This window comes from Accipiter gentilis, chromosome 3 (assembly GCF_929443795.1).
Source record: "Accipiter gentilis chromosome 3, bAccGen1.1, whole genome shotgun sequence".
In the NCBI taxonomy this organism is placed as follows: Eukaryota; Metazoa; Chordata; class Aves; order Accipitriformes; family Accipitridae; genus Astur; species Astur gentilis.
In genome coordinates, this window is record NC_064882.1 from 18,075,591 (window position 1) to 18,102,613 (window position 27,023).

General features: G+C 44.0%; 1 protein-coding gene across 3 annotated transcripts in view; it reads right to left on the minus strand.

Moving 5' to 3' along the window:
* Nucleotides 1-8,787: 8,787 nt before the first annotated feature.
* Nucleotides 8,788-27,023, minus strand: part of PDGFRA (platelet derived growth factor receptor alpha) — a 35,801-nt gene continuing 17,565 nt past the window's right edge. For 2 of the 3 annotated variants that reach the window (XM_049831446.1, XM_049831436.1), the window contains exons 10-23: nt 26,361-26,554; nt 25,806-25,900; nt 25,563-25,695; nt 21,340-21,444; nt 20,509-20,619; nt 20,069-20,222; nt 18,808-18,974; nt 17,548-17,663; nt 16,877-16,999; nt 16,156-16,267; nt 14,357-14,456; nt 14,130-14,235; nt 13,188-13,423; nt 8,788-12,134 (exon numbers count right to left, since the gene is read on the minus strand). In XM_049831446.1, the coding sequence (XP_049687403.1) occupies nt 11,987-12,134; nt 13,188-13,423; nt 14,130-14,235; nt 14,357-14,456; nt 16,156-16,267; nt 16,877-16,999; nt 17,548-17,663; nt 18,808-18,974; nt 20,069-20,222; nt 20,509-20,619; nt 21,340-21,444; nt 25,563-25,695; nt 25,806-25,900; nt 26,361-26,554 (1,900 nt within the window). In that variant the 3' untranslated portion in view covers nt 8,788-11,986. The remainder of the gene's footprint in view (nt 12,135-13,187; nt 13,424-14,129; nt 14,236-14,356; nt 14,457-16,155; nt 16,268-16,876; nt 17,000-17,547; nt 17,664-18,807; nt 18,975-20,068; nt 20,223-20,508; nt 20,620-21,339; nt 21,445-25,562; nt 25,696-25,805; nt 25,901-26,360; nt 26,555-27,023) is intronic. The other variant, XM_049831456.1, reaches the window with a different exon arrangement.

The following is a 27,023-nucleotide window of genomic DNA, read 5'->3' on the forward strand; positions in this document are numbered from 1 at the left end:
GGCTTGTACCAGAAGATGAGTAGGGATGAAACAGCACGTGAGGACATTTTGGATAACTCTTTGATAGTATATTGGAAGCAGAGATGGGAATGAACCTTCATTTACAAAGGTTTGAAGACTCATAAATTCAGGATCTGGAGATGGTGTTGGGGGGCTGGCGCATATTGTCCATTTATTGTTTTGATAATATTGTTTCTCTGCTTCTTCTTTCTCTTCTCCAATGGATTGCTCTTGCATCAAAACACTTATTTTTTAAAGAGACAATCTAGCTGTGTTCCTGGACAGTCACTCACATGTATGTCCCTTCAAAATCTGTAGGTTTTAAACCCAAGACCAAGCTGTGATTCAAAGTATTGCAATGAGCATGGAGCAAAGTACCACAGAGAGCACCGAGGAGCAAAGCCTCTGTGTCCTCCAGAGCAATGATCAGGCGAATGAGTCACAGCACCTGCAGGGAGGGAAGGAGTCAAACTGATTTTCCAAAGTACTGACCACTGACATATCATGGGGTTGATGTGGCCTTAAGGGAAAAGAAGGACAAGAAAGGACAATGCTATTGCTAGTTTGTGACTTCCATGATATGTTTGCAAAATTAAGAAGGAGGGAAGCAGGAAAGGCAAGTATTTATCAGTCGCCACTTGCCAGTTGTTGCACACCAAGAGACCTTTCTGCCAATTTCTTTGCAAAAAGAGCTGAGCTCGCTGAAACCTAAGCTGGGGGGCTTTTATTGGGACAGAACACATTGGACACAGGACACAGGCAAGCCCAGCCACTGCACAGATAGTCCCTGCTCCTCCTGCTCCCCTAGGACACTCTTATTACCTAGGATCCTTTGCTTTCATTACTCCATCCAAGATAATAATTTCATTTTCATGCAAAGTTTTCTCTGCAGAGAGAAACTATGGCCCTTTTGAGCAGATGTATAGCTGCACATCTACGTATTTAGCAGAATTTATTCTACAGAATTACTGACAACTAAGGTCACATGCAAAGGTTGATAAGCTGAAACTGCATGTCTAGATTTGAGACAAAATTTCGACAAACCCTTTTGATGTAGTCATGTTAACATAATGAAAAGTTTGAAAGATGTATAACTTCTGCAATAAACTAATATTCTCTTTTGCTTTGAAGTATTAGTGCTTGTGTCCAGCCTTTGAGCACTTCCAATCACAGAACTACTAAAGCCAGAAAAATTCAGATGGTTAGCAAAAATGGTATGTCTTCAAGATGTGCTTGCTCTACTAAAAAGATTTGATCTCAGCCTAGGCTGTGGATAACATAAGATAGATAATATTTGATTTTCCTTTGCTATTGTTAAAAATGTTTTATATAAATGGTGGTTTTCTCACTAAATTAAACCTCTTTTCATCTTCTTTTTTCCAGATTCATAAAAAACTGAAAAACTTCCAAACATTCCCCAAATTTTCTGGTAGGTATTTTAATGAAATAAAAAAAATAAGCAAAATGTTTATTTTCATTTCATGAAAGATGCAGAGGATATATTTCATTGCACCAGATGACCATTCAAAGAGAGAAGAGGGTACGGTTATGTATGTATAAATATAAACAATCCAATCTCGTGACATCGCATCAGGTTCAACAATACAAGAATATCCTATAATCATAATTTAGTCAGTGCTTTAGCTGCTGCATGGGTACTTGATGTAAAACTCTAGCAAAAAAAAGAAGAATAGGGGTTTTGGGGAGTTGACAGGAGGATCAGTTGTCAGCTGTTGAAATCCAGCCAAGGTTGCCAACGGCAATAGTGATAGTAATGGAACTATGACTGCTACTACCTTCCGGCAGCTGTTTGACTTAAGTAAAATGAGTCAGTGGACTACTCCAATAGTTTTAGGTTACCCATCCCTCCAGTTTCTAGGCGGTGCCTTAAAAGCTCTCAGACCACTCCGTAGAATGGAGGTGTCAATGCACAAAACTCCACAAGGGTGTCCTGAGTGATGTTAAGCACACCTAGAAGTAAGAAACTTCAAGCCAGAACCACAAAATCCTCTGAGCCCTAAAAGATCTTCCTTCAGTGCAGGGCTGGGACAAAGTGGCTGCTTTTATGGTTTTCTGAAGTTCTCCTGGTGATTTCTTCAAGGCTAAATCCTTAATTGTCCCTCAAGGTGCCCCAGCAGTGTCACACTTTTGGACTTACTGGTCTTGGCCAGATCCTTGCTCAATGCTCCTGTGTGAATGAGAACAGGGGTGCTTTGCCCTGGACAATGGTGACAGGGTTTGATCCTTGCTAGGGCTGTAGGGTGTGTTACGTGATGACATTTACCCTGTCCTAGTGCTTACACGGTGCTGTTCCTCTCCCACCGCACACAACCGTACAGGGGTCCTTCTACCTCCCTCCCCAGCAGCTGATCCAGTGCCAGCTCCCGTTGTTGGAGGGGTGTCCTGGGCCAGAGCTACTGTTCCCCCCATGGTACAAGGCAGACAGGTCTCAGCAGTAGGGTCAGCAGTACACTTGCGGTTGGGGGACCTCAGCAGGAGCCTGGGGACAACGTGGCGGACAAGCTGCTGGGGCAAGGCACATAGTGCTGGAGGGAGGAGAAGACAGGGAGAGAGGTTTGCCATGAGCTACATCACCACCGTGCAGTAAATATGTAAGGAAACTCTTCCTTTCTGCTGACTTAACACTCTCACAAGCCCCCTGCTCACTCTTCAGTGCGGGAGAAGACGACAACCTGAGCAGCGTCGTGACAAAATCCAGAGCTGGCGCGGCAGACAGTCTCAAGATAAACGTGTGGCAGGTTTGCAGGCAGAGGAAGTGTCTTTTGCGAGCCCTGCCCAGGTGGCTGGCAAAACCCAGGCAGCACCGGCAGGCGTCTCTGACCGGCGTGAAGTTGCAAGGCCACGGTGGGGCTCAGACCCCCTCTTTGCTCCTGGGACATAAAGGTGAGCAGCCTGTGGGCAGGCGGCAGGCAGCAGGGTGCAGGCGGGCAGGCGTGTGCCCGCACACAAGCACCGCTGTGTTCTCTCTCACGCGTGTGAGCCCTTGCGTCAGCGATGCTCCCGGGAAAGGAGGCTCTCACCGGCTCCCAGAGACGACTGCCACGGGGCAGAGCAGGGGAACAAAATGCATCTTTCATGCCCAGGCAGGCTTTGCCAGTCCCCTGCCCGCAGCCTGAGCAGCACCCCAGCGGGGGCAGCTCTCGTGCCCTTATCCTCTGCCGGCATTTTTTTTATTTTTTTTTTTTTTTTTTTGGAAGCTGCCAGGATAAGAAATCCTGGTAAATACTTCCCTGGAGTTGCAAGGCAGCTTCTAACAGCTGTTCCTATGAAAGGTCCTTGTAGCAGCGCAGTCTCGGTCTCAGCACAAGATGTCATAACATGCGGGATGGGAAGGGGGGTCCTTTGCGGGAGGCAGGAGGTAAAAGTAGATTTCAACAGGGGAAAAAAACCCAAGAGCTTGCTTTCTACATTCTCCACAGCGAACATGGCATTTTCAGGAGAAAATCTGAATACCAAAATATTCGAGCCAAAAAATAAAGTTTTTAATTTTTGGCAGCTCAGGACAGGTTTGGGCTGCTCAGTTTTTGACAGTAAAGCAACATACATTCGCACCATATTTTTTTTCTTCTTCTTTTACAGAATGCTGACATTTTCAAATGCTTTTTCTCTCAGAATGCAGTTTCTCCTGAACATTTTCAACAACGCTTTTTCACGGTATTTAATTCTGAGGGTTTCTCACTGCCAGGGGAACAGCCGAGGATCCGGGGAGGAGCTGTGGAAACACGTTAGCTATGCAGACTCTCGGGAGCAGCTTGGAGTGGCACTGGACCTATTCGACCCTGGCCTTTGGCAGCAACTGGTGTCGTCCGAGTCCGAAGCAGGGCAGGGATGCGGCAGAGCTCCCAGCTGGCTTCCCCAGGGGGGAGGCTGAAAAGGGTGGATGGAAAGAAAAAGACCCAACTCAACTGCACCTTTGAAAAAATCATGCAGTCTTAGCAAGACAGCAGAAAAAAGCAGAATATGCCATGCCCCTGCATCATCTCCCTGCTTGTGCCAAGCCTTGCAGCCAGGGAGAGCATCTCCCAACCAGCCAGCCCACAGCTGCAACAGAGCATGGACAGTCCCCTGCGCTTGCAGCCAAAGGCAGAGGCCAAACCTCCGTGTTGCTACATTACGTTGTAGCTGGGATCGGTATAGAGGGTTCTCTGTCCATTCCTGCTTTTGCATACATAAAAGCCAAGCACAGGCAGCTCTGACTCCGACCCTGGGGGGCTCAGCAGTGGCACTCCTCCTGCTCTGCTCAGGGCAATCTCCCTGGGCCATCCAACGGAGAGGCACAGCTCACAAAAGCACAAGAAGGTCTTGGGACAGAGAGGGAAAACATGTTTAACTAAATTCACCCACATTTTCTTACTGGGTAGAAACGTTATACGATTTTTTTTGGCTACAGGCATCTTTCCTCCTTCAGGCCAGTCCACCTCCACTAACTTCCAGCCAGAGGAACTCCTGTTTCACACACAGAGGATCAGAGTATAGTATACACAAAACCAAAACTGCCAAAGGCAGCCACCAGAAACTACACTGAAAGTGATTGAAATATGTTGATGAAATCCCACTTCCCTGCTCCATCCCACGATCAGACTAGAAATGATGGCAAATAGGTTTCTGAGCTCCTCTGAGCAAACAGTGTGGAAATATAAGTCTTGGTTTGGTGCATGCCCAGAGTGTTGAACTAATAACACTTGTCTCACATGTAAGCAGCTGCAAAACCTGATATTTACACAAGGATTCACAGAGATGAGAAAAGACTGCTTTTTTCTAGATGACAGGCTCTGGTTCAAATAGGAATTAATTCGGGAAAACCCTCCTGGTCTGTGTTATACAGCATGCCAGGTTAAATGACAGCAGTAGACTCTTTTTTTTAATAATTGAAGATTGGCTTTAAAGCATTGACATTGTTCCCACATCAATATATCAGCATTTTTACCTACCAAAGCACCCATCATTTTGCATGTCAAATAGATAGCGAGCAAAACAAAACTCTGCCTTTGAAAGCAATCAATCAAGGAGCTCACAAATGCACTTGGCATAAATACAATACACCCAAATACACTTGCTGGTGGGAGCCACTTTTTTGCAGAGCTGTCGCTGGTAGCACACACATGCTTGGCTTACCTTGGACAAGGTAGCTCCAATTTCAAAGCTTACAGCTGCCTTTAAATAGGCATTTCTAAGACTCGGGCGTCAGCTGGCACATGCTACTGCTGGCAACAAAATGGCTGTTGTCTCAGCCACCCAGAAGTAATATGCAGAAGATGACTTTTATGAGGCCAATTAGTAGAGCTGGAAAACACAGCCCAGTTTTTAGACACCCAAGCCCTACCTCAAGTCCTGACGTAAGTTACTTCTTGGTTTTTTTCAGCTGGTCTAATAAATCACATCCTCCTTCCTGCAAAGCTTGCAACACTTTTATGGAGAAATGATAAAGCAGGTGATGCTCCCGCTGGTGGAGCGCAGCAGTGCTAATGGCAGGGTGGATATGGCAATATGTCAGATTGCTGCAGGATTTGGAATAGCTTACAAACTCAAACTAACCCTCGAACCTGCATGCCTTCTGAGGGTTAGAGTTTGGGAGTCTGGCTACGTACATTGGACTGGTCCCACCTCTTTATTTTTTTTAATACCACGAAGGCACGTAAATTTGGCCCTCAGCTCAGAAGTGCTTTCTGGCTCCTCATTTGACATCAGCATAACAGTAAAGCAAAAAAATGAATGCGGAAGAGATAGACGCAGTCTCAGCTGAGTTTGGGATATCCAAGGTGTCACTCGTCACCATATTTAAAATTATATTTTATTCTCAATCCCTCCCTCTCTCCACTAGAAGTAAGTTTTTTGAGGCAAAAGGCAGAGTGTCCTTCAGCACCATCAGGGATAGCATGGCAGTTGCCAGTGAAGTGTCCAGCTTTGCAGAATTTGGGCTGCATGCTGAAACACAAAATGGATAACTATGGCCCAGAAAATCCTAGGCAACTTCCCTGACTTCCACTATGCTGTTTCAGTTTTCCCTTTGGTAAGAGTAGACTTGAGGATGTATTTCATTCTTAAAAAGGACTGTGTACAGCAGATCTTATCCTATGGAAAACTATGGTTATTATAACATGTTCAAAGGTCTTCCAAAAAAACATTTGGAGTTGACGGACACCGTATGGAGTCCTTTATGTCCTATTGCTAAAAAGGCTCCAGCTGCTCTGCCTCTGCAGTGGCAGCACAGCTGCTGTGGAAACAAAAACAGAAAAGGGTTGAGGAAAAGAACTATTTAACAGATTTTTGTCTCATGCTTCCATCTTGTGGCCAACTCGGAAAAGAAAAGGTTGACTTTTTATTTCAGTAAAGGTATTAACACATGTAAGGAAACACTGAAATTTTTAAAAGTGTCCCAAATCCTTACCTGCAGTTATATGGATGGGGATGAATTGGGGTTGGAAGTTAGATGGGTTTTCCCTTTGAAAGGCACTGAACGTCAATGCTGGTGGAGGAAGGGGCTGGTGCCCCCTCTGCCGCCTGCTGTTTTGGTCTCCTGTGGGCTGGCTGTGCCAAGGGGTGCAGGACGGAGATGGGGCCAGGTGGACAAGCCCATGATGCTAAGCCCAAACTTTCACTTTGCTGTAGGCATTGGTTATGGGATTCCCATAGTGTATGGACTTTGCTTCAGCTGTCGGCTTCATGCGCCAGCCCAGGTCCATGAGGTGACTTTTTTTGGTTTCGAGCATATGAATGGCTTTCCTTTGCTCTCCTCTGATCTTTCCCGGGGATTATGCCAGCGCACAGCTCCTGTACCGCACAACCCCCCTCTAATGATGGGGATAAGGTGATGGGACACGGCTGTCATCCTGACAGCTGCAAGGGCACCATACGCCTCAGGTTCCCAGAGCCACCAGGAGCATCTCAGGGTGGCTGACGAACCTGCTGCTCTTCTTTTGCACTGCCCATAGCAATCCAGAAGCTTAGCCAAAGGTCTGTTTACGGGCTCAAACTGAAGTCTCCTGCATAGGGCCCACGTGGAAAGCCATTCCCTACCTTTGCCTTCCCATCCTGGCCAGGAACCCACGCCTCTCTGCTGCTCCGGGGACAGTGCCGCTCTCCCCACAGCTCCTCTCTCCTGGGCAGACCGCCTCTGCCGTGTGCCAGTGCGCTCCCTCAGCACATTTCCAGCCAAACACTTGCACAGGCCTTGCAAGAGGGAGCAAGACAATGAGCAGGACTCCTGCCGGACACCCGGACTCTGGTTAGCAGTGGAGTGAGGGGCTAGGCTTTTGCCCAAAATGGATCTAGTTTAGCAAGAGGGTGAGACGCTCACCCTCCATGCTCCCCAGTGTGGACACACGCTCACAGGCACACACAGCCATACCCTACACATGGGAGATTGCACTCCTGCTCTGCAAAGGGGAAGAAGAGGATGGAGAACTGAATCTGAGCTCTGTACCCAGCTGCAGGTTCCTGCATAGAGAGGAATTTTAGTACCCCCACCCTTTGCCATGCACAGCAGGAATAACGAGTCCATCGGTTCTCCTGTCTTACACAGCTGCTGAACTTCCAGAAGAGCAGGTGCATGGCTGAGCAGGACAGATGTAAGGACACAAGCGCTGCCACGACCCTTTCCCGAACCCCTGCGGTGACAGGAATTGTCGTGTGTCCGTGCGGTGTGGTAGAATAAAGACTCCTCTTTGGCAAGGATGCGAAGGAGAGGGAACCTGCTTTAACTCTTATCTAAGGCACGGGCCCAGGCTGCTGCACCCTGTTTGAAGCAAGGAGGAGGTTCGCTTTGGAGGAAGTGGTGAAGGAGAGGGAGATGTTAGATGGAGAGTTCATCTCCAAGCATGGTTTAACAACAGTGACCACTCCATGGACAGAAGGCCGCTACCCTGCCCGTTCACAGGGCTTTCCCACAGCCAGCCTTGCCTGGCTCCTGCCGGCAAACCAGGAGATGCTCCAGTGCAGCAAGTGCAGCTGACAAGTTTAGCTCTGTTTTCAGGATGAAATCTTCTAATTCTTCTCAAATCCATGTTCAGTTACACTCACTGGGTAAAATTAATTACTGTGGGAGCACAAAACCATAGGACAAAATCTGGTTTGATTCATAAAGGTGAGTTCAGCATAGGTTTAAAAAAACCCTGCAGCCAGAGGCAGAGAAACCATGGCCATTTCAAGGTGGGGCCATCTAATCCTCTGTAATCATCAACAGCTTTAGGCTGAAGACTGACACAAGTCACTTTTAGTCCCTTGTTAAAAGCAACCTTTGCATAAAAGCCTTTATTGTACACCTGTGCTAGAAGCAGCCGAGAGCACGTATCACAGACAGGCAGTGCAGCATGTCCGTTTGCGTCCCGTGTCCCCCCTTTCCTCGGTGTGTGCAGCGCAGCAGGCATCAAACTCCCCCAACACACACGGTGCCTATGTCAAGAGGGGTTTCATCTCATGCGGGGAGCCCAGCGCCCGCCTTGGGGTACATGCTCTGCTCCGGACAGCAGTTGCTGGAGCACCACACCTGCTGTGTTTTGAAGGACAACATCGCTCCCCATAGATGTCATTTGCTGTCCGGGTCATTTGCTGCAGGTGCTTCCCGACTATGCCCACTGGAAGGGCTGAGAGACCTGCTTGTCATTGCTGCCTGATGGATTTGCAGAGCACTCAACTAACCAGAGACCTTTTGGGGGAAAAAAAAACCCAAGCAAGACTGATTCTATACAATCATCTTTCAATAAGTGAGTATAGACCCCTCACATATCCTTAAATTATATATCATTTATTGAAATATAGAGATCTTAATTTACAGGATTTTTTTCAAAGACAAAATATCAACAGGGGCATTTTTGAAATACATTTTGTGCCTACCATCACTCAGGCCAGTTTGCCCTTCTTCAAACATTTCACAACAGCCACCATTTTGGAAACACTTCCTTCTTTATTATTCTAAAATATAACTTTTGGACATTCAAAGTGCAACAGTTAACGTGCCTGTGGAATATATCACAGTAAAAAAAATATAAACAAAGGCAGTGATATAGCTGTCATAAATGTTTTGGCAGTATTCTAGAAGTCTATATAAAAATACTTATATACATATTGATGTATAACATCATCATATCTCACGTCCTTCATCATGTAATAGGACCATTTTGTACAAGTTGCAGACCACACTGTAAGGAATTGGTTGGCCATTCCAAATCAAAAGCTGTGTTTCGTAGGCTAATGCTGATTGTCGTTATACAATTACTGTAGCAAAAGGTTTGGGAATATCTCTTCCAGTGGCTTCTCAAAAATTAAGCCATAAAAGAAAAAGTCTGTAATACTGATAATATTGTAAAACTAAATGAATCATCCTCTCGCACTTCTCCCTCTCTTGTAAATCCTCTCTCTTCCTCTGCTTCTCATTCCAGTTTCCAGGCCAGCTTATCTGATTCCAAGCCTGCAATGAGCTGGGTTTGGCTAGACCCCTGCCATGGATGCAGTGCATCTACACGATACTCATGACAGGATGCATTACCATGCATCAGAAAGTGAGCCAGCTCTGGTTCACATCCACCATCTGGGTCTAGCCCTGAGATGTGCTGCGAGGTACAGAATGAAACCAGTGAGGGGGGAGGGAGACCGCATGAAAATGTCCTTAGATTCCAGTAGCTGGTATAATAAAACATGCTGGGGCTGATTTTCAAACCCTGAAGAACACTAGGCCATGTGCAAAAATGCAGGTGAAATTGCTTGCCTAATTTGAATGTGTAGTTGTGATGACTACGCATGCAAATTAAGGCACATGTGGTCTCAAGTGGCCATTCAGATATCTGGGATATCCAATAGACAATTTGTGTTTCCTCAATTCATAGTTCATAGCTGGAGGGAGACTTCACATCGTCTCATCTGTCCTGGCTTTATCGAGAGTCTTTATGTTTCACAGTTGTCCCCGTACAGAGCTCAGTGACACGTGTTTGGCTAAAGCATGGCTCCCAGGAAGACACTTGGTCTTGATCTGTTGACTGCAAGAAATGGAGGATGCGCCATCACTCACAGTTCCCTCTGATTGTCAGTATCCATCACGTTGAAAATGTGGGTGCCTCGCTGCTGGTCCTGTTTTCACATCTGAGTACGTTTGTACATGGCCTCAGCCAGGTGACATTTTGAAACCCAGACCCAGAATTATTTGCCTGTAACACTGACTACATCACATTTGCTTTCATTTGATTCACAACTGTCCACAACAAGTGAAGTCAAGGGGACTTGTGTAGCTTTTCTTAGGGCCATTTCAAGTTAAACTGTAGTTTAACATGGCTGCACGTTCTGTCGGTCACTGCTGGCCCGTCTTTCACACTTCCTAGGAAAAATACTGCAACACAGGGATGAGTTTGCACTGCATTTGCATTGGTTGTGTTGTGCCAGAGGCTGAGCACGTCCTGCAACACGCTCATCGCACTGGATTAAGGTTTAGTTTGAAAGTTGAGCACCAGAAAGGATGGGGCCCTTCGCAGTGATGTACCTTTTTTCACATGTAAGTCTTCCAAAGCATCATATCTCAATAACACATTGTACAGTGATAGCAGTAATCGTAACACTTTGTTCATAAAAGTGGTGTCAAAAAACAACTATTGCAGGCTGAGAGCAGGTTCATTTTCATGCACCTTCTTCTAAAAAACACTCTTGGAAGCAATTACTAGTTGTAGTTACAGTCTGCAAAGATAATAGTCAGAGTTTTCTGTTCCTGTTGAAACCTGAAAACTAAGACAAGAATATTTGATGCAGAATTATTTCTGCTAGTTTAAACTTGAGTTCCAGGCTGGGAGAGATGTCTTTGTTCCTTGAGCATTTCAAATATCAAATCGATTCTTCACAGCTAACCCCAGGATAGGATTTCTTTTCAGTACCCGTGAAACACTAATAATGGGATGTTGCTGGTGGTTTATCATAATCTTTCATTCTCCAGCATCTTGGAGATCTGGCATAACTTTTTTTTTTTTAATTTATATTTTTGGAACCTCCCTTAATCAGAGGACAATCATTGCTTCTAGTATACCTGATTAGAAAAGCTACTCAGCTCACGATAGAAAACAAAATCTTAAATTTTTCTCCGTGTTAAAGTAGTTTTGGCTAACCAGAGCAGTTACCATACTGCGTAGAGCCAAAAAAAAGAATTGTTTCATAAACATTTTCAGGTCATAAATTTTTTCCTTGTACTTAAAAAAGTTTCTTGAGACTGTGCTTTTACTGAAGGACAATGAATTGTAAAATATACATTTAGTGTTACTGAAAACAGTAGTAGTATTATCTTGAAAACAGCTATCTTCTATAGTTAATAAAGACTTACTAGGTTTCTAACACCTATCATAGACTGGTTTTTAATTATTATTATTATTATTACTATTCCCTGTTACTTGCATTAATGGTAAAAAGTAACATGTTTTGTAGTACCGGTCAGTCCCTTGTGGTTTTAGACCTTTTTGGTCCAAAAGTGGTTTTTGCATGTTCTTCAATTCACATGATAGTTCAACAGCAGCTGACATTGAGATTGAGGGAGGAAGTACACAAAATTCATGAGCGATCTCTTCTAAAATCCATGGCATATGTTCAATGTGCACCTCAAAAGATCCTTGAGTAGACAGTTATTTACATAATTACAATGGTAAAGTATTGCTGCAGTGGAAATTCGATCCATCAAAGTCATATGAATGCCCTTGAAACACAAAACTGGTCTGTTTGTGGCCTTTTCCTTCGTCCTCCTACCAGTTCAAATGGCAAACAACACTGAGATGCTACTGAAGTACTGCAAGAAGCAACACTAAAAAAATCCATCTTCGACATGTCTTTTTCATTCATAGTCAGGCTGATTCCTCTGCCCATCGCTGGGAGTTTCTCTGTACAAATCCACCTCCTCCTCACATCCTTGACATTGCAATAAAGTGGTTTTCTCTGGGGAGCAGAAGTCTGTAGACGACACAGCAAGCTTGCCCGTGTGCAGAGCTGGAAGGTGTCTGTGGGGTTACAGGAAGCTGTCCTCCACCAGGTCTGAGGAGTCGATCCCAATGTCGTCCATCATGTCAATGTCCTCAATGGTCTCGTCCTCTCTTTTGATGAAAGTGGAGCTACTGGAACCGGTTTCAATGGCACTTTCTTCAGATGTCTGGGAACTGGAAGAGACAAACATCTCAGAGAGAAAATACATGGCAAATGTGGCTGGATGAGTACTCCAGTCTCTAGCAGAACTGAACACTACCTCCCCACATGCTTTCTGACCCATGGCGCAATCTTAGGTGACTCTGACCACCCGCTTCTTAGGAGATGATACATCTTGTATCTCAAGAGTAATGAACCACCTTGGAATTCACAGGAGCGGGTTGTTCATATGTTCCTCCAAGCACTTTCCACTGGAGACCCATTAGAGAAATAGCTTTATGACACTGCTGTGACAATAGGTCACTTAGGTAAATCTAGGGAGGCCAGGTGAAAATAAGATAACAGTAACAGACAGTAAGATAAGAATAACAGAGAGGGGTAATAAATCTTAATCTGAATAGTGCTTCTTAGAGACTTCATTCATCCCTTTCTCGAAAATTGCGCAAAAATATCAAAAAAAGAAGTATCTAGGTTGCTAATTCTATATACTATGAATTAAGTGCTGAATTAAGCCCCCTCTCTTTCACACGAAGGGTTGCACGGTGTTGTGCTGTAGCGGAATCGGTCATGCAAACTGACTAGGGAGCAGTAAAAAGTCCTGCATGCTCTGCTGTCAATGAAAAGAATACCATGGAAGATACTAAAAACAACTTCTCCCAAATTTTGGATCTGGTCTTTCACAGAACAAATCAATCCCTTGAAATCTCATATGCAGCTCCAAGGCATTGAGCTGTAGGCAAGATGTGTTGCAAAATGTGCCCACGGAGCCGCCAGACAGCCACTGTGACGCGGCCAAGCTAGCAAGGGAGTTGCAGTGACACACAGGAGCACCCTACCAGAAGTCCCCTTGCCCTGGCCATCACAAAAAAGGCAAAATTAGTTTTTGCCCATTGAAAACACTGTGGCCAGTCATAGTACCATATTTACATGGGACCTTCCCAAACAACAGTTTCAACAGAGCTAAGGAAACCGTTTGTGGAGTAGGATGCTAAAAAGTGTTAATGCACAATGCCAAACATGATCCCGAACAGTGACTATGGGCTATATGATCTGTAAACCACACCTACCTGTGCCTGTTCCTTTTGCCAAGCTCATCTTCAGAAACAGGGTCAATGTCGGGCAGGGGGATGATGTATCCACTGTCAGCACTGAGCCTCTGCTCATCAAATCCGCTCTCCCTGTCCTTCAGCTTGTCTTCATTCTTGTAGGTGACACCAATGTAAGCATTGTCACAGTCCCCCCTCATGCGTGTGACAGCTGGGTGATCGCTTTTCAGGAAGTCCAGGTGAATCTTCTCGTAGCTCTGAAAATATTCATTTTAAACCCCTCATTAGATACTATTCACTAAGGCTGCCTTTCTTCAGATGGGGAGCTGTGATTCATTAACCCAGCAAATACTCTGCCCTATAAGCCAGCAACACTGGAGAGAGAAGCCCAGCATCTTCAAATAATTCAAAGGGAGAAGTGACACGTAAGTTTTAGATGATGCAGGAGTGAGTGTGGCAGCACAGAGCAGACAAACAGATGTGAAAGAGGGGTAGGGAGAGGGGGAAGGGGGTGAAGGTAGGTGGGAAAATGAAACACTGAATGATGGGGCAGGCAGAGCTTGTCCAGAGGTACCAGAAGTACAAGGGGAAAACTTGCTGATGTCAGGGTCCAAAGGGATAGGGAGATCATACACATGGGCCAAGTAGTCCCCTGTCTAGAATTCTTTCACTGCCTAGAAAATCCCATGAAAACATATAAAACCCATTCTCCAGTAGAAAAATAGAGCTGGTAGGATTTCATTAGAAATGGAGAGCCCTGCTTCCCAGCTAACACTGTAGAACTGCTTCTCTCGGTAAGCTTGCATGCAGAAACAGAACATGCAATGTCCCTGTCCAAATCATGTAATTCACGTAGGTTAGGATGTGCCAGTTCACTGCTCATGGCTCTGATGGCTGGAACAACACTTTTAATTACCTCTAAACAGTACCTAGAAAACACAGAGAAAATTTCAAAGAACAAACCTTTTTGTACTCTCCAGGCAACAAGCTCTCCACAATTTCACTCAAATGGTAAAAAGAAGGTCTTTTCTCTGGTTCACTGTTCCAGCACTTCACCATGATCTCATACCTGCAGATAAAATGGAAACCAATTTAACCAGCTGGTAAAGGAAAATGACTAACCAAACAGAAACTAAAGCCAAAATTGTCTGGAGACTGGCCAGGTATGGAAAAGCCAAATGCACACATACACTTCATTGGTAGCATGATCGGGTTTGGCCATTCGGTATCCACTCTTGATCTTATTGTAGAAAGTAGAATCGACCATCATGCCAGGATATGGTGTACCACCTGCAGATAAAAGAGAAGAAAACATACTACTCTATACTCGACTATCCATGCAGAGTTGCCAAATACTGTCTTGCTGTTCATGTCAAAAGTGTTAATGCTATAATTTGACATGCCATCAGAATTAATCTTTCCTAGCCAGTGTTTCACATCAGAGCTGTTGTCTTGACCACATTAAGCCCTGACGTGAAATGTTGGCTAGGAAAGATTGAAGTAGGTACTACTTAGAAAAAAATACCTTTACAGTGTCTATAGAATGTATTGACTGGGCACAGAGGTTGGATGATACCTGGATCAGGTCATCAACCCGCATTTGGCAGATCTGAAGTCATGGCTCTGCTCTGCCACTGACTTTCTGTGTGACCTTAGGCAAGTCACTTGCTCTGTCTGGTTTTATTGCCTTTGGCACCTGCACGACAGATAAGAGTCTTCCCACCTGGGCAGATAGCATAAGACAAGAGCTAACCTTGGGTGCATGAGTTGTCGAAAAGTTTGGACTTGGCCCCTGAGCTGACACAGTTAAGTGATCATTTGGGGGCCACAGCATGCAAACATCATTGCACTCATGCTCAGTTGTAGCTGGTGTGTAAAAGGATCATTCAAGCTGAAGTCAGTGTTGCAACAAGATGTCAAAGTTGACCTTCTTAACAAACACTGCTGAGGATACGTTTTGCTTCCCAAGAAAGATCATCTTTCTCAGGTGGAGGAGGCATACTATAATAATACTCCAGAAACCTCAGCCCTTTCAAAAGCAGGATTTTCACCTAAAACTGAGCTTCAGTGCCTTCCTTACAGGCTTAGCTGTGCCTCTGTTCCTGAGCTATCCAACGGCACTCCCATGCCTCCCAGGGATGCTGGGGAATGGATTTTTACAGGATCATATGATGCCCAGAGATTACAGTAATCAATACCCTAAGTAGTGGTGCAACTGCTGTTTTCTGAGAAGCAGCTATATGACAACTTATTCTAGAAAATAACATTAGGCTTGGGGTTGCCGTGGGGCAGTAGTAGATACAATACAGGCATGATTAATTCTGCTGGAAGTAAATCTGGGCAATGCACGCTTACTGAAGCAGGCCAGCCACCCGCCCGGGAGGCTAATTAATGAGGCTGAGGAAAGAGCCAGGCTGTTCCCAGTTGGGAACTGTACATTGTCTGTAACTGCTATACATTGTCATAACCACTTTACGCTGCCATAAACCAACTGTGTGAACAGTGCTGACCTGGAAATGAGAAATCAGTGTCCCAGAAGATTGACATTTGTTTTCATTCTGTAATGGGAGTAAGACGGGCTCTTTGGAAACACATATAAAGAGACTGTTTCAAACCAGCCGCTGGGCTGGGCTGCAGCCCCAGGCACCCTGTTGCAAGGGGGAGGCATGTTCCTTCGCGTGTTAGCCAGAAAAACCATCCTGGCTCAGCACACCAATACTTTTCCACAAAAGCTTTTTACTCAGTGCTTTCAGTATTCTAGCAAAAAAAAAAAAGTATCTTGCAAAAAAAAAATCTAAAGAGAACTTTGGGAGAGTATGGACATTTCACTTCATGCCTAACGTTGGGATCTGAAACCCAGTATAGAAGAATAACTAACAGTTGATTTCACACATATATTTTTACTGCAGAATTTGAAATACTTTATGGAGAACAGCTTGAACTGACAAAGCTTAATCACTACACATAAGAAAGTGTTCACAGTACGTACCAAGAGAAAATATTTCCCAGAGCAGAATGCCATAAGACCAGACATCACTTAAAGTTGTGTACAGATTGTCAAAAATGCTTTCAGGTGCCATCCATTTTACTGGGAGGAAAGTCTGTAGCAAAAAGAAAGAAACCCCAAACCACTCAGATGAGTCATTAAAGAAATGCTTCCCATTACAACTGGTGTTTGATAGCCAGGATTAAGTTCTCTCTAATAAGAAAAGTTGTGTTAACCTGGCTAGTGTGTATTTTTGATTCCATATAACACAGAGGTACCTGGACTATAAGCAATGCTGCTATTTGCTCCCCACAAAAACTAAGCCATAACAACATTAATTTTATCACTAGAAAATGACCAGGCTGATTGAAGGTATGATACAAAAGCTGGCGCTGCTGATCTAGATCTGATATGTCATTGATTGATGTGTCACTACTCTCCATATCATAGTGACAGTTCCTTAATAATTTATCCAGTCACAAAACTTGCCAGTTAAAATGTAAGCCTGTGAAGTAGTAAGTGTGGCCAAGTACTTTTTGGCTTTAAAGCAGAATTAGGAAAGTTACAGGAATTAATGAACTGAAGAAAAATTGTTCTCAGGAGCGTTCATCCCAATGGTCAATTAACGTAACCAGCATTGAATGGCAAGAACATTAAACAGTATCTAAAACTGACAGTTCTCATTTCAGTTAAAGCAGAGCTCAGGAGATTAAGAAGTACATACGCTGCCCTTGGAGACATAGTTGGAATCATGCATGATGTCTCTAGCCAGCCCAAAGTCACAGATCTTCACGATTTTTCCTTGAGCCAGGAGGACATTACGAGCTGCCAAGTCACGGTGCACACACTGTATGGAGAGAAATTAAGTTGTTCAAGGACATGCTAATTCCACAAGGGTCATTTCCCTTGCAAAGATCCCTGAAAAAGATCTGTTGACTTTCTGGACACAGTCTTAACAAGCCCTTCTACTGAACAGGCACCTGTATTGCCCCGCTAACCAGTCCTCAGAAACAGCGAGGGCTCATGCGGATGCATTGCAGTGGGAGAGAGACAAAAGTGATGACACCCTTTCCCCTTCTACCCATCATGTACTAATGATATGTCTATGCTTCTGACCATGCTGGTCTGCGGCTGTATGGACCCTCCACCCAGACCCTGCCTAGATCCACCACCATCTCTGGCACCCTGACTCCATGAACATCACAGGCTGCAACAGGAGAAGAGGACTAACTGCTGCTTTGATTTTTCCTACTGTGGGGATCTCAGTTGCCAGGTAAGTCAGAAAGCTGTCTACAAGCCCAAAAAGAATATTGTATTGTGTCATGTTTTCAGAATCTAAATTGAAACCCATAGTTGGCAATGAAGACTTTTTTACACTCTCTTCCATTTACTTACATTTTTAGAAGCCAAGAATTCCATTCCCCGGGCAACCTGGTAGGTGAAGCTCAGCAAGTCCAGTAGGCTGAGGCCCTCCGAACTGTCATCTGAAAGAAGGTTTTTTACTTCTGATTCTATTGAAACAGAGAGAAAAATGTGTTTGTGCTGTGGAGTGTGAAAGCAGCATCCATTTCCCCCTACCTATCATGATTCGGAGCTGATGATTTTAAGAGAGTACCATGACCAAACCAGTCTTTTCATAACAACTAACCACTTTTAATGTCTGCATCAGTCACTGACACATACTGCATTCTTAAAAACATCCAGTATTAGATATAGGTTTTGGGTTTTGTCCCGTCTGTGTTTTTTCCCCAGAGAACTACAGAGAAAGGTAAAATTAAAAAGGATCACTGAAGTGTTATACAGGTTGTTTACAACACTCAGCGTGTAGTACAAAACCAGTTATTTAGAGGTGGTACCTTCACGAGGTTTTTGTGCACGCATGTATATTCTTATCCATTTACTTTTGCTGAATGCTGTTATATTTCCCAGCAAGTATTCACTGGGACTAATCCAATACCAGCAAAAAGGGTCAGGAATTCTATGGCAACAGTTCTTATTTTTTTATGAAAGATGTCAGCAAAAAAACAGTCAAAATGCAGTGATTCATCGACCCTGACTGTCCTAGAGCACAATATGAGTACATTAGTCTGCCATGTAAATCTGGGACTGGATATGGTTCAGTTTCTGAGGCCTAGAGGCAGAAGTGATGGTGCCTATTTTTAAAGCAAAGCATATTTGGTTTCTGAGAACAGGGCCAGGGAATGGGATGTATTCATTATCTTCATTACATAATCCAGGAAAGTATTTGGGAGTGTTCTGCATTTGCTAAGTGTCGGTTAATGTGAAATGTAAGTGGAAACAGAGCAATATAAATTACTATTATTATTGTTCATTGCTATTGCTCAAAATCTTGCAAACTACAAGACTGATAAAATCACTGCCTCCAAAGAGTGCCTACAGCCCCATTGCAGAGCACAGCCGCTCAGCGCTTCAGCATAGAAGCAAATACACAACTGGACCCCTTCCGCTCCAGGAGCATGCACTCCTATCCCCAGAGCATAATGAAGAACATAAGCATAAACTTTTAGCTTATAGCTTATACTCACACGCTTGTCGAACACAGCTAAGTAGTTTACCAGGGCAAAAATAAGATACGCATTTATGCAAGAATTATTTGTATCAATGATGTATGCAGAAGGGACAATTCTACATTACCTGACATAGATTTCTTCTTATATGAAGCAGGACGATCATACACAGATCTCTGAATATCAGAGTACTTAGATCCCTCCTTCCTTTCCAGCATTGGCACGTACTGAGTGGTATCAGCTTGTTTCATGTCCATGTATTCTCCAGTGTTTTCAAATGATAATATCACATAACTGAAATTGGAAAAAAAATACAGGTGTATCAGCTACTATTGCCCAGGTGATTTCCCTGCCACAGCATCCTGTAGAACTAACAGTTCTCTTATGGGGTACAATTGTATTGCTCTGAAATATAAGAGGTGGCTTCTTGATAGGGAATACATAAAGATCATGTATTATGACATAACCATGTATTATCACATATTAGTACATGTTACCATGTATCACTGTAGTCAAACACAAGTGCTTCAAACTTATCCTTCTGTCAATAGCCAGGTATGTAAACATATATTATCTAACTTCCCCAAATCCCACTGGATTCAAGTATTACTACCTAGGGCTTTTAGTTCAAGGTATTCCGAATGATAGATGTAATTTATTCACCCAGACAGTTTGCATCAAATTCAGTCCTGCTGAACAAACCCATTCTCAGATGAATAGTCCTGGCTGTACTCAGCTACTGAGTCAGCTGATGTATTTGCCCGAGTGATTTTTTGAAGGAATGCCTGTTCACCTTCTAAATCCTGGCTACTTTTATGGCATTGCTTTATTGCTGAATGTATGACGACAAGCTTCCTCCGCCGTCATCTGGAAAAAGCTATGGGATGAACCGTAAGGCAACTATTGAGAGTGGCTAAGCCATTGGTAGATAAAGGAGAGTACTTGAGCTTAGAGAACAAACTGTCAGGTTGTCTGAAGGGGAGGAGTTTTGGACAGTGGAAATTCCCCAAGCAGGGAAACAAGGAAACCAGGTAGTCGCACTTTACTTTTAAAACTTAGGTTGGTAGAGGCAAAAGGATGTTTTTACAGAAAAGCTTTATTAATGGAAATGTTCTTTGGGACCTCAGTATGTCTATGGAGAACCCACGGTCGTCCTGGGACTGCAGGCATCTCTACGCAGGGGGAACGTGGATCTAGGACACATGTCAGGGACACTGAACAAAAAATGCTGAAACCTTCCCAGATCTATGAAAGCTGATAAATAAAACTCTAATGAGAAGAATTAGGGAGGGCTCTAAACCAAAGAATGAGAGGAATGGAGTAAGGGTTAATAATGACATTTCCTTAAGTTGCAGGTCATACTTTTTTTTTTTTTCCTTTTTTCCCACCTTCTTGTGCTTTCATCAGCTGGGTTCATCCCAAAGATATCCAAATCTTTCTTTGGCTTCTCTGGGTGTCGGTTCAGGAAATTGTCCCTGTTCTTATGCAGATAGTTCACCAAATCACCATAAAAGCAGTATTCAGTAATGATGTAAATAGGACCTGATAAAGCAAAATCATGCATTGATGAGTGGGGTCTTTAAAAAAAAAAACAACCCCCATACTCCAAAAATAGTAGGAAATAGAACATAAAACATAAAAAGTATTGTGGGTTAATATATTTTTATTTACTAAGTTATGCCTGCAACTACTACCAAATATCAAGTAGGTTTGTGAAACCTTTTATCTGTTTATATTTATTGTTAAATCCTTTACTTGAAATTTGTGTGCTTGTTAAATGGTGAGTGATGGCTCCACAAGAAACCTCCATTTTCCCAGCCAAACCCACCTGATTTTGTACAAGCTCCAAGCAGATTCACAATATTCAGGTGAGGGCCAAGATGTGTCATTATCTTCAGTTCAGACATGAGTGCCTGCTTTTCACTTGATCTAGCTGTAGCTGTTGAAAAAAAAAAAAAAAAACCACCAGCCACTCAGTGAAAGCAATTGCCTTTTTCACAACAACAAAAAATTTCTCCTTGCTTGCCTCAGTTAAGCATTGCTACCATGGTTTCTTGAAGAAGACGGTGTCCTTTACCTGATAAAGGGCTTTCTTAAGTCTTGGAGAGGAGTCACAAATCATTAATAAAGGACTCATTTGATGCAGTTCAATAGCTAACCCAGTCTGTTTGTCCCTCTCCGGGGGTACAGTGCCTTGCCCAGGTGTCACAGAGGCACTTTACAAGCTGCTTGTTTCAACACAAGCAAGTCCTTATGGTTCCTCCAGAATCACTGCATCAGCTTCTCAGCTTTTATGAATGGGGAAATCTTCAGTGAGCTTAAGATTCTCACATGAGACCTGCCTATCTCTCCTTTCTTGTGTAGCTTTCACTTCTTCACAAACATTCATGGTTATTTTATCTTTTTCTGATCTTGCTGAGTTATTGTGGCTATTACATTCCATACAGCTAAAACCAGACTTTGGATGTTTTCAGACACCTGGAGACTTTCAGTCTTGAAATGCCATGAAGCAAGCTGAACTATAATTTTAAATTTCAGTCATTCCACAGCTCATTTTCAACTTCAGATATGGAGAATCTATTTATACATAAGCAGTGCTTAAGTAACCCTGTGGGAACATGCCCTACCCAGCTGGGGAAATGGAACTGCGACAACTTACGTTTCAGCATTTTCACAGCTACTTTCATCACCGGTTGAGAGCGACTCAATCCATATGCAGTCCCTTCAACTACTTTTCCAAACGCACCAGAACCAAGGATTCGACCTGAACACAAAGGAGAGCATTATTTATTCAGAAAGTAACAGCAATTTGCCTTGTTTCCCGCTGCCATTCCTCTACGGGTTGTGATTCTTGTGCGGAAAGAGCACGCTCACTTAGCCAGACCAGTGGTATTATTGTTATTACTGTTGCTGTTAAGCAGAAAAGGCAAATATGAAATACTGTCATCAAGTACAAGTCTTAAATAAAAACAAGCAAGAAAACATCAGGAGCACATCTGCACATGGGAGCTCAACTCATTCAAATTCATCTTCTACTGTGCCCTGCCACCCTCACTTTATCCTTTCTAATCATTGATTCTCCCATGTTTAAGTTGACCCCTCTGCCTCAGTCAGCACTTGACTACAGTACAGCTGTGTCCTTTACTTAAAAATCTGAATTGGACTCCTTAGTTGTAGTTTCAGGCCATTGCATCAATGCTGGATACATCTAGCAGTAAGATAGACCGAAGCGCATCAACAGCACATTTAGAAATAGACAAGCAGGGCCATTAGTGATCTGCAAGAAGCTGAAATACATGTTGGTCACACATGAGGGGAAACTTCTCTGAAGTTTAATGTACAAGTGTGTTTCATATGCTGGAATAAATTTTATTGCAAATTTCCAAGTGCTGGAATGAAACAGCTAATGTTTATACACGCTTAACTCTTCCCACAAATCAATTTAGACAAAAATTTTGGATTATCATATCCTGTCTCCTGATATGGATACAGTGTGCAGAAGAATTGTGTACAGATTGAGTGAGATTTTAGAGAAATATGAACTGCACAAACATACTCCAAAATACTCTATTTCATAGTTTCCGTATTGAAGAGCAAGTTCATCAAGGCTACGCTTTCTCAGTGAACTAACCTGTATATGAGCTCCAGATGCCAGGATATTTTCATATTCCTGAGAAGCTCTCTATTTTATTTTATGTTACTTTTTGACTTCCAACACAGAAAGAATAAGTAGTGACTTTTACTATGAAGATATACGGCATTTTGTCTTTGACGTTCGTTTGCAGTTTGAACTTGCCGCCTTTTATGCTTCTGAAGGTGTTATCTGGCATGCAATCCCATACGTTTCTGTTATCCTCTAGCTACAGCCCCCATTTTTATTGTATACATGCTTTTAAAAGAAAATTTCAACCGAACGATATCTGCATCACTAACAAGCACAAGAAACGGTTAAAGACCGCTTAGCTGAGTTACCACTGAAGAACCTCTCCAAGAGTATGACAGCATAGTTTGTCACGCACACAAAAACTACGTGATTTCTTTTCAAGATTCCTGTCCTCCAAAGGTTATCCTTCCCAATCAGGATGTGAGAAAGCTTCCCACTAAATTTCAGACTAATTCAAACAACCTGAGTCTGAAATTTGCCCCCTGAGACTTTTCAGACCGAAGGTCTGGGAGCCATATGGCAGGATGCAGCCCTTCAGAATGCGATGGCATTTGCTGATGCTCCTTGATCTTCTTGTCTTCGCGAGCCAATTCCTCCCCAAACCATATTGTCGGCTGAGCACGAGGCGCACATCTCCCTCTCCATCACCTCTGCCGAGCCGGGGTGCATGTGGAGACAGTGAGAGCGCTTCCGGAGCGGCGGGGAGTGATCACTGCTATTTCCCCTTTTCACCCCTCTCCGCAGACGTAGCCCAAGCCCCATGTGTTTTACACTTGAAATTTGGAGCCAGGTGGGAGCTGACTGCTCCAGAGCTGGAGGCATCTGTAATGCCATCACATTCTTGATGTCGAGGCCTTCAGTGGAGACCAAAGTTATAGCGTGTGTGTACTTTTCTTAGCACAAAGGCACGGCTGTGATCCGCTCGCCGGAGGAGCAACCCTGCTTCTCCGCCACAGAGGGACGGTGAGGACACCGCGGCAGCTCAAGGCCCCTCAGACTAATGGAGGAACAGCGCCTGGGGGTGAGAGCTATTTCAGCCTCTGTACCCATCCATAAAGCTTATCCGCTGAGCCTGTCGGAGAGGTGCTGTTTTTCTGCTCGGGGGGACACAAATACAAAGGTGAAGTCTGTGAGTTCGTTCCAGACACAGTCTTCTCAGCTGGGTGCTTCTTCGGCTAAAATTGAACTGGGATGATCAGCCCACCCCAAATTAAACCATAACTCTCTTGGTCTATATCAAAAGCCAAACAATCTACATCCAGTTTTTAGCCTCATGAGAAATTAGGTACCACATCCCTAATTGCCGTCTTACTTGAATCTTAACTTGCCTTTTGCAAATGGGGATGGGCCTGATTCAGTGTCAGACCAGCATTTCATTTTATTAAGATCACCAGGACAAATGGGTGGCTTGCTGGGAAGCGATAGGAGCAATTCTTCCCTCTCTTTACAGCCACCCCGGGATCCTGAGAAACAGTAGCATTTGGACCCCGTTCCTCAAAAGGCCCTGCCCTCTGCCGTCCAGACAAAGGAGGAGGTCCAGCTCCTGCTGGGACCTTGCCACTTCCCAGGGCCAGGAAAAGGCAGTGGCATTCAAACAGCTCACTGCCTTACTGCATTTCTCATTCTGTTACCCATCTCCCAGACTTGCGCTGGCTGCTGAGTGCTTTAAGCAGCAGCACACTACATACATTGTGGAGGCGTGATAGCAAAGGGAAGTTTGCAGTGTAACCCAAATTTATCAATTGAAGCTCTATCCAGCCAACATTCAGAGTTGGCATGTAACGCAGCACTGCACTCCAGGCACTACTAGCTAGAAAAACAAATAAATGCCAGCTGGCTTACACAGCTAGGATGGGAAATGCTCATCTGGCTGAGCCAAAATGTGTTTGTATCCTGCTTCAGAGCCTCCCTGAGCTAAAGGTGTCATTGCTTTGCTGTTATCTCCCACTTCGACAGGAGAAAACCCGCACAAAACAGAATTACCAGTCCCAGAAACAAAAGAGGTCCCCACCAGCAAGCATTTCATATGGCAAAACTGCCAGCGGGTAAATGTTAACCGTGTCAAGAAGAATGCTTGTGCGATCCAGATCACTAAAAGGACATCTAGCATTAGTATTTAAAGCAATGACTGTCCTGAATATACTTGTAAACAGGAAGGCATTGAAGTAGGATGGTGCTTATGAGTCAGAGGGAGACCAAGTCACAGTGGTGGTCTGTTAACAGCTCAGACCTGACAAATCCTATTTAGGCATATAATTAAAGTCTGGGTTGAAATAAAATAATTCCATTAAATATCTACCCTCCTCTAGTTTTCAATTAGCAACATGAATTTAATTAAAGGGTATCATTCCTGAACCAGAACTTTTTGTGCTGCTTCTTTCAAGAATTAACATCAATTCTTCCTCTGCGATGGGGAAGGAGAACTACACCAGGGGAGTCTGTTTCTTAAAATATATCCAACAAAAACCATATTTTATCTTCTTCTCCTGTATTTTGTGATACAGCTTGGTGCACTGATACCTCCAAGAGAGGGAAGCCTCATATATTTAAAGCACTATCTGGATAGAGCATTAAAATTGTCTATAGTCTATACTTTCAATTGATACAAGTGACAGATTGGGCCGGCCTTGAAGAAGTAATTACAACTGAATTCTGTATGAACTCCAATGCAGGAGTAACAAAGCAAGAAAGCAGGAGGGGAAGGAAGAACAGTAGCCACAAAAATAAGTTATGCAGTTATCAGCACTGCCATGTGCACACCATGGATTAATAATTTAAAAAATATTTTTAATAAAACTACATAACTACTTGCAGATTTCCCTTGGCCTCTGCACTTAAGTATGTAAATGTCTTGCACTTAAGTATATAAATGTCTTGCAAGTAAAAAATGCTGATGCACTTCTTACGGGTGCCTTAGCAGAAGTGAGTGTTGAAGAGGGCATTCAATGCTGGGAGGGGCCCCCTAAGCTACGTGGAGGTGGGCACTGCACGCGGGGCATGTGGAGGAGAGCTGGAACGGAGGTGCGGGAGACACTAACGCAAGGAGCTCAAGGCTGACACCACTGCAGGAGAAGAAGAGGATGCGGAAGGAGAACTGAGGCTCCGGACTTCATGGCCATAACTTACATTGCCAATCCTGGTAGCAGAGACCTCAGAGTTGTCCTTAATCATCCTTCTCCCCAGAGAAGAATGAGATTAGTCCCTTAGAGGAAACTTACCAAGCACTAACCCGTCTCGAGGAAACTCCCATCTGGAGTCATAAGGCAGTTGCATCGGGTCCACATAAATGTATTCGTGGCCATCAGGGCTGATAGACTCAATGACTCTCCATCTTATCTCATACCTCGGCTTCTGCAAAGCACATTGAATGCAAAACCAACCATTAGTCCTGTGCCTGACTTCAGACCAGATCAAAAACCAGCAGGGCTCAGCATCCAAACTGAAATACTTTTCTACATTACCTGTTTCCATATGATGACCAGGACAATCAGTGAAATTATCACAATCACTAACAGCACTAAGACTGCAGCAGCCACCGTTAGCTCTGATCGCAAGGCTGTGGAATAAAAAGACAGACCACATTTTCCTCCTGAGCTACGAGGAACACCACACACACATAAGACACCCACCTCCCCTACCATCGCAGTTCCTGTGTCCTGCAGATGTGGCAGGAGCAGATCCTGAGGCTGGTGACTGTGAAGTCTTTCCAAGCCCAGAGCTGCTCTGCCTTCCTGTTTCAAAACCAAATGCAGAGATTGTCTAGGAGAACACCCCATAGCCAGTGGCCATAAAATGATAAAATGAATCATGGAACCACATAGTAAGTGAAAACCAGATGCAACATAAAGACCCGTAGAATGCCTCATTCTCAGATGTTCCAGAGTGGAAAAAAATCTACTTTCATTTCATTTTATCTGCAGCAATTCATATTTTTATCTATTAAAACTGAACTGAGGTGTGTTAGAGAGGCATCAAACTGGCTGCTGTAATTTCATGGAAATACAAAGCAAACTTACTGGGAGCCACAAGCTTCAGTTCCCGAGTAACAGCACCAAGGTCATTCCTTGCCACACATCGCACAGCCAGGGTTTCCTCTACCTTCTGGAAGGTCACCTGGCTTTCCACCATGTTTTTCTCATCCAGGTGGGCTTCCATGTGTATATCAGAGATATTGTTAGTCAAAAGTGTCCATGAGGTGTCGTTGCTGCACCTGCAGAGAAGAATAACAGGGGAATGGGCGTTGGGCATAGGTATAGATGAAGAAGAGTGAACAGAAAAAAGAATCACCTTTCCCTACAACTTTCTTCTGACAATGATCCTTTTAAAGATCAGAAATGCTTAAGACCACCTCTGTGAAAAGCCTGCATCTTTCTTCCCTCAGAATAATTTGCCTTCTGATCCTCATCACTGCTGCCACTTTGAGGGCCTGACAATGCAGCCCAGCAGGTCCAGTATAGATAGACTTTGGTGCCACTATATATCCCATATAGCTACAGTACTGGATGGATCTCTGTTTCTTCCTGAATCTTTAGTGCTGTACAAGGCTCGCTGGGGCAGTGCTAGGAGGACAATCATCCCACCAGGCAGTAAGAGGTTTTAGCACAATGAGAGCGGAACACAGCTGGGAGGTGCCCAGGGCTCCTAGCCTTCTTCCATGCACGGTTTCCCTCTCCCTGGTG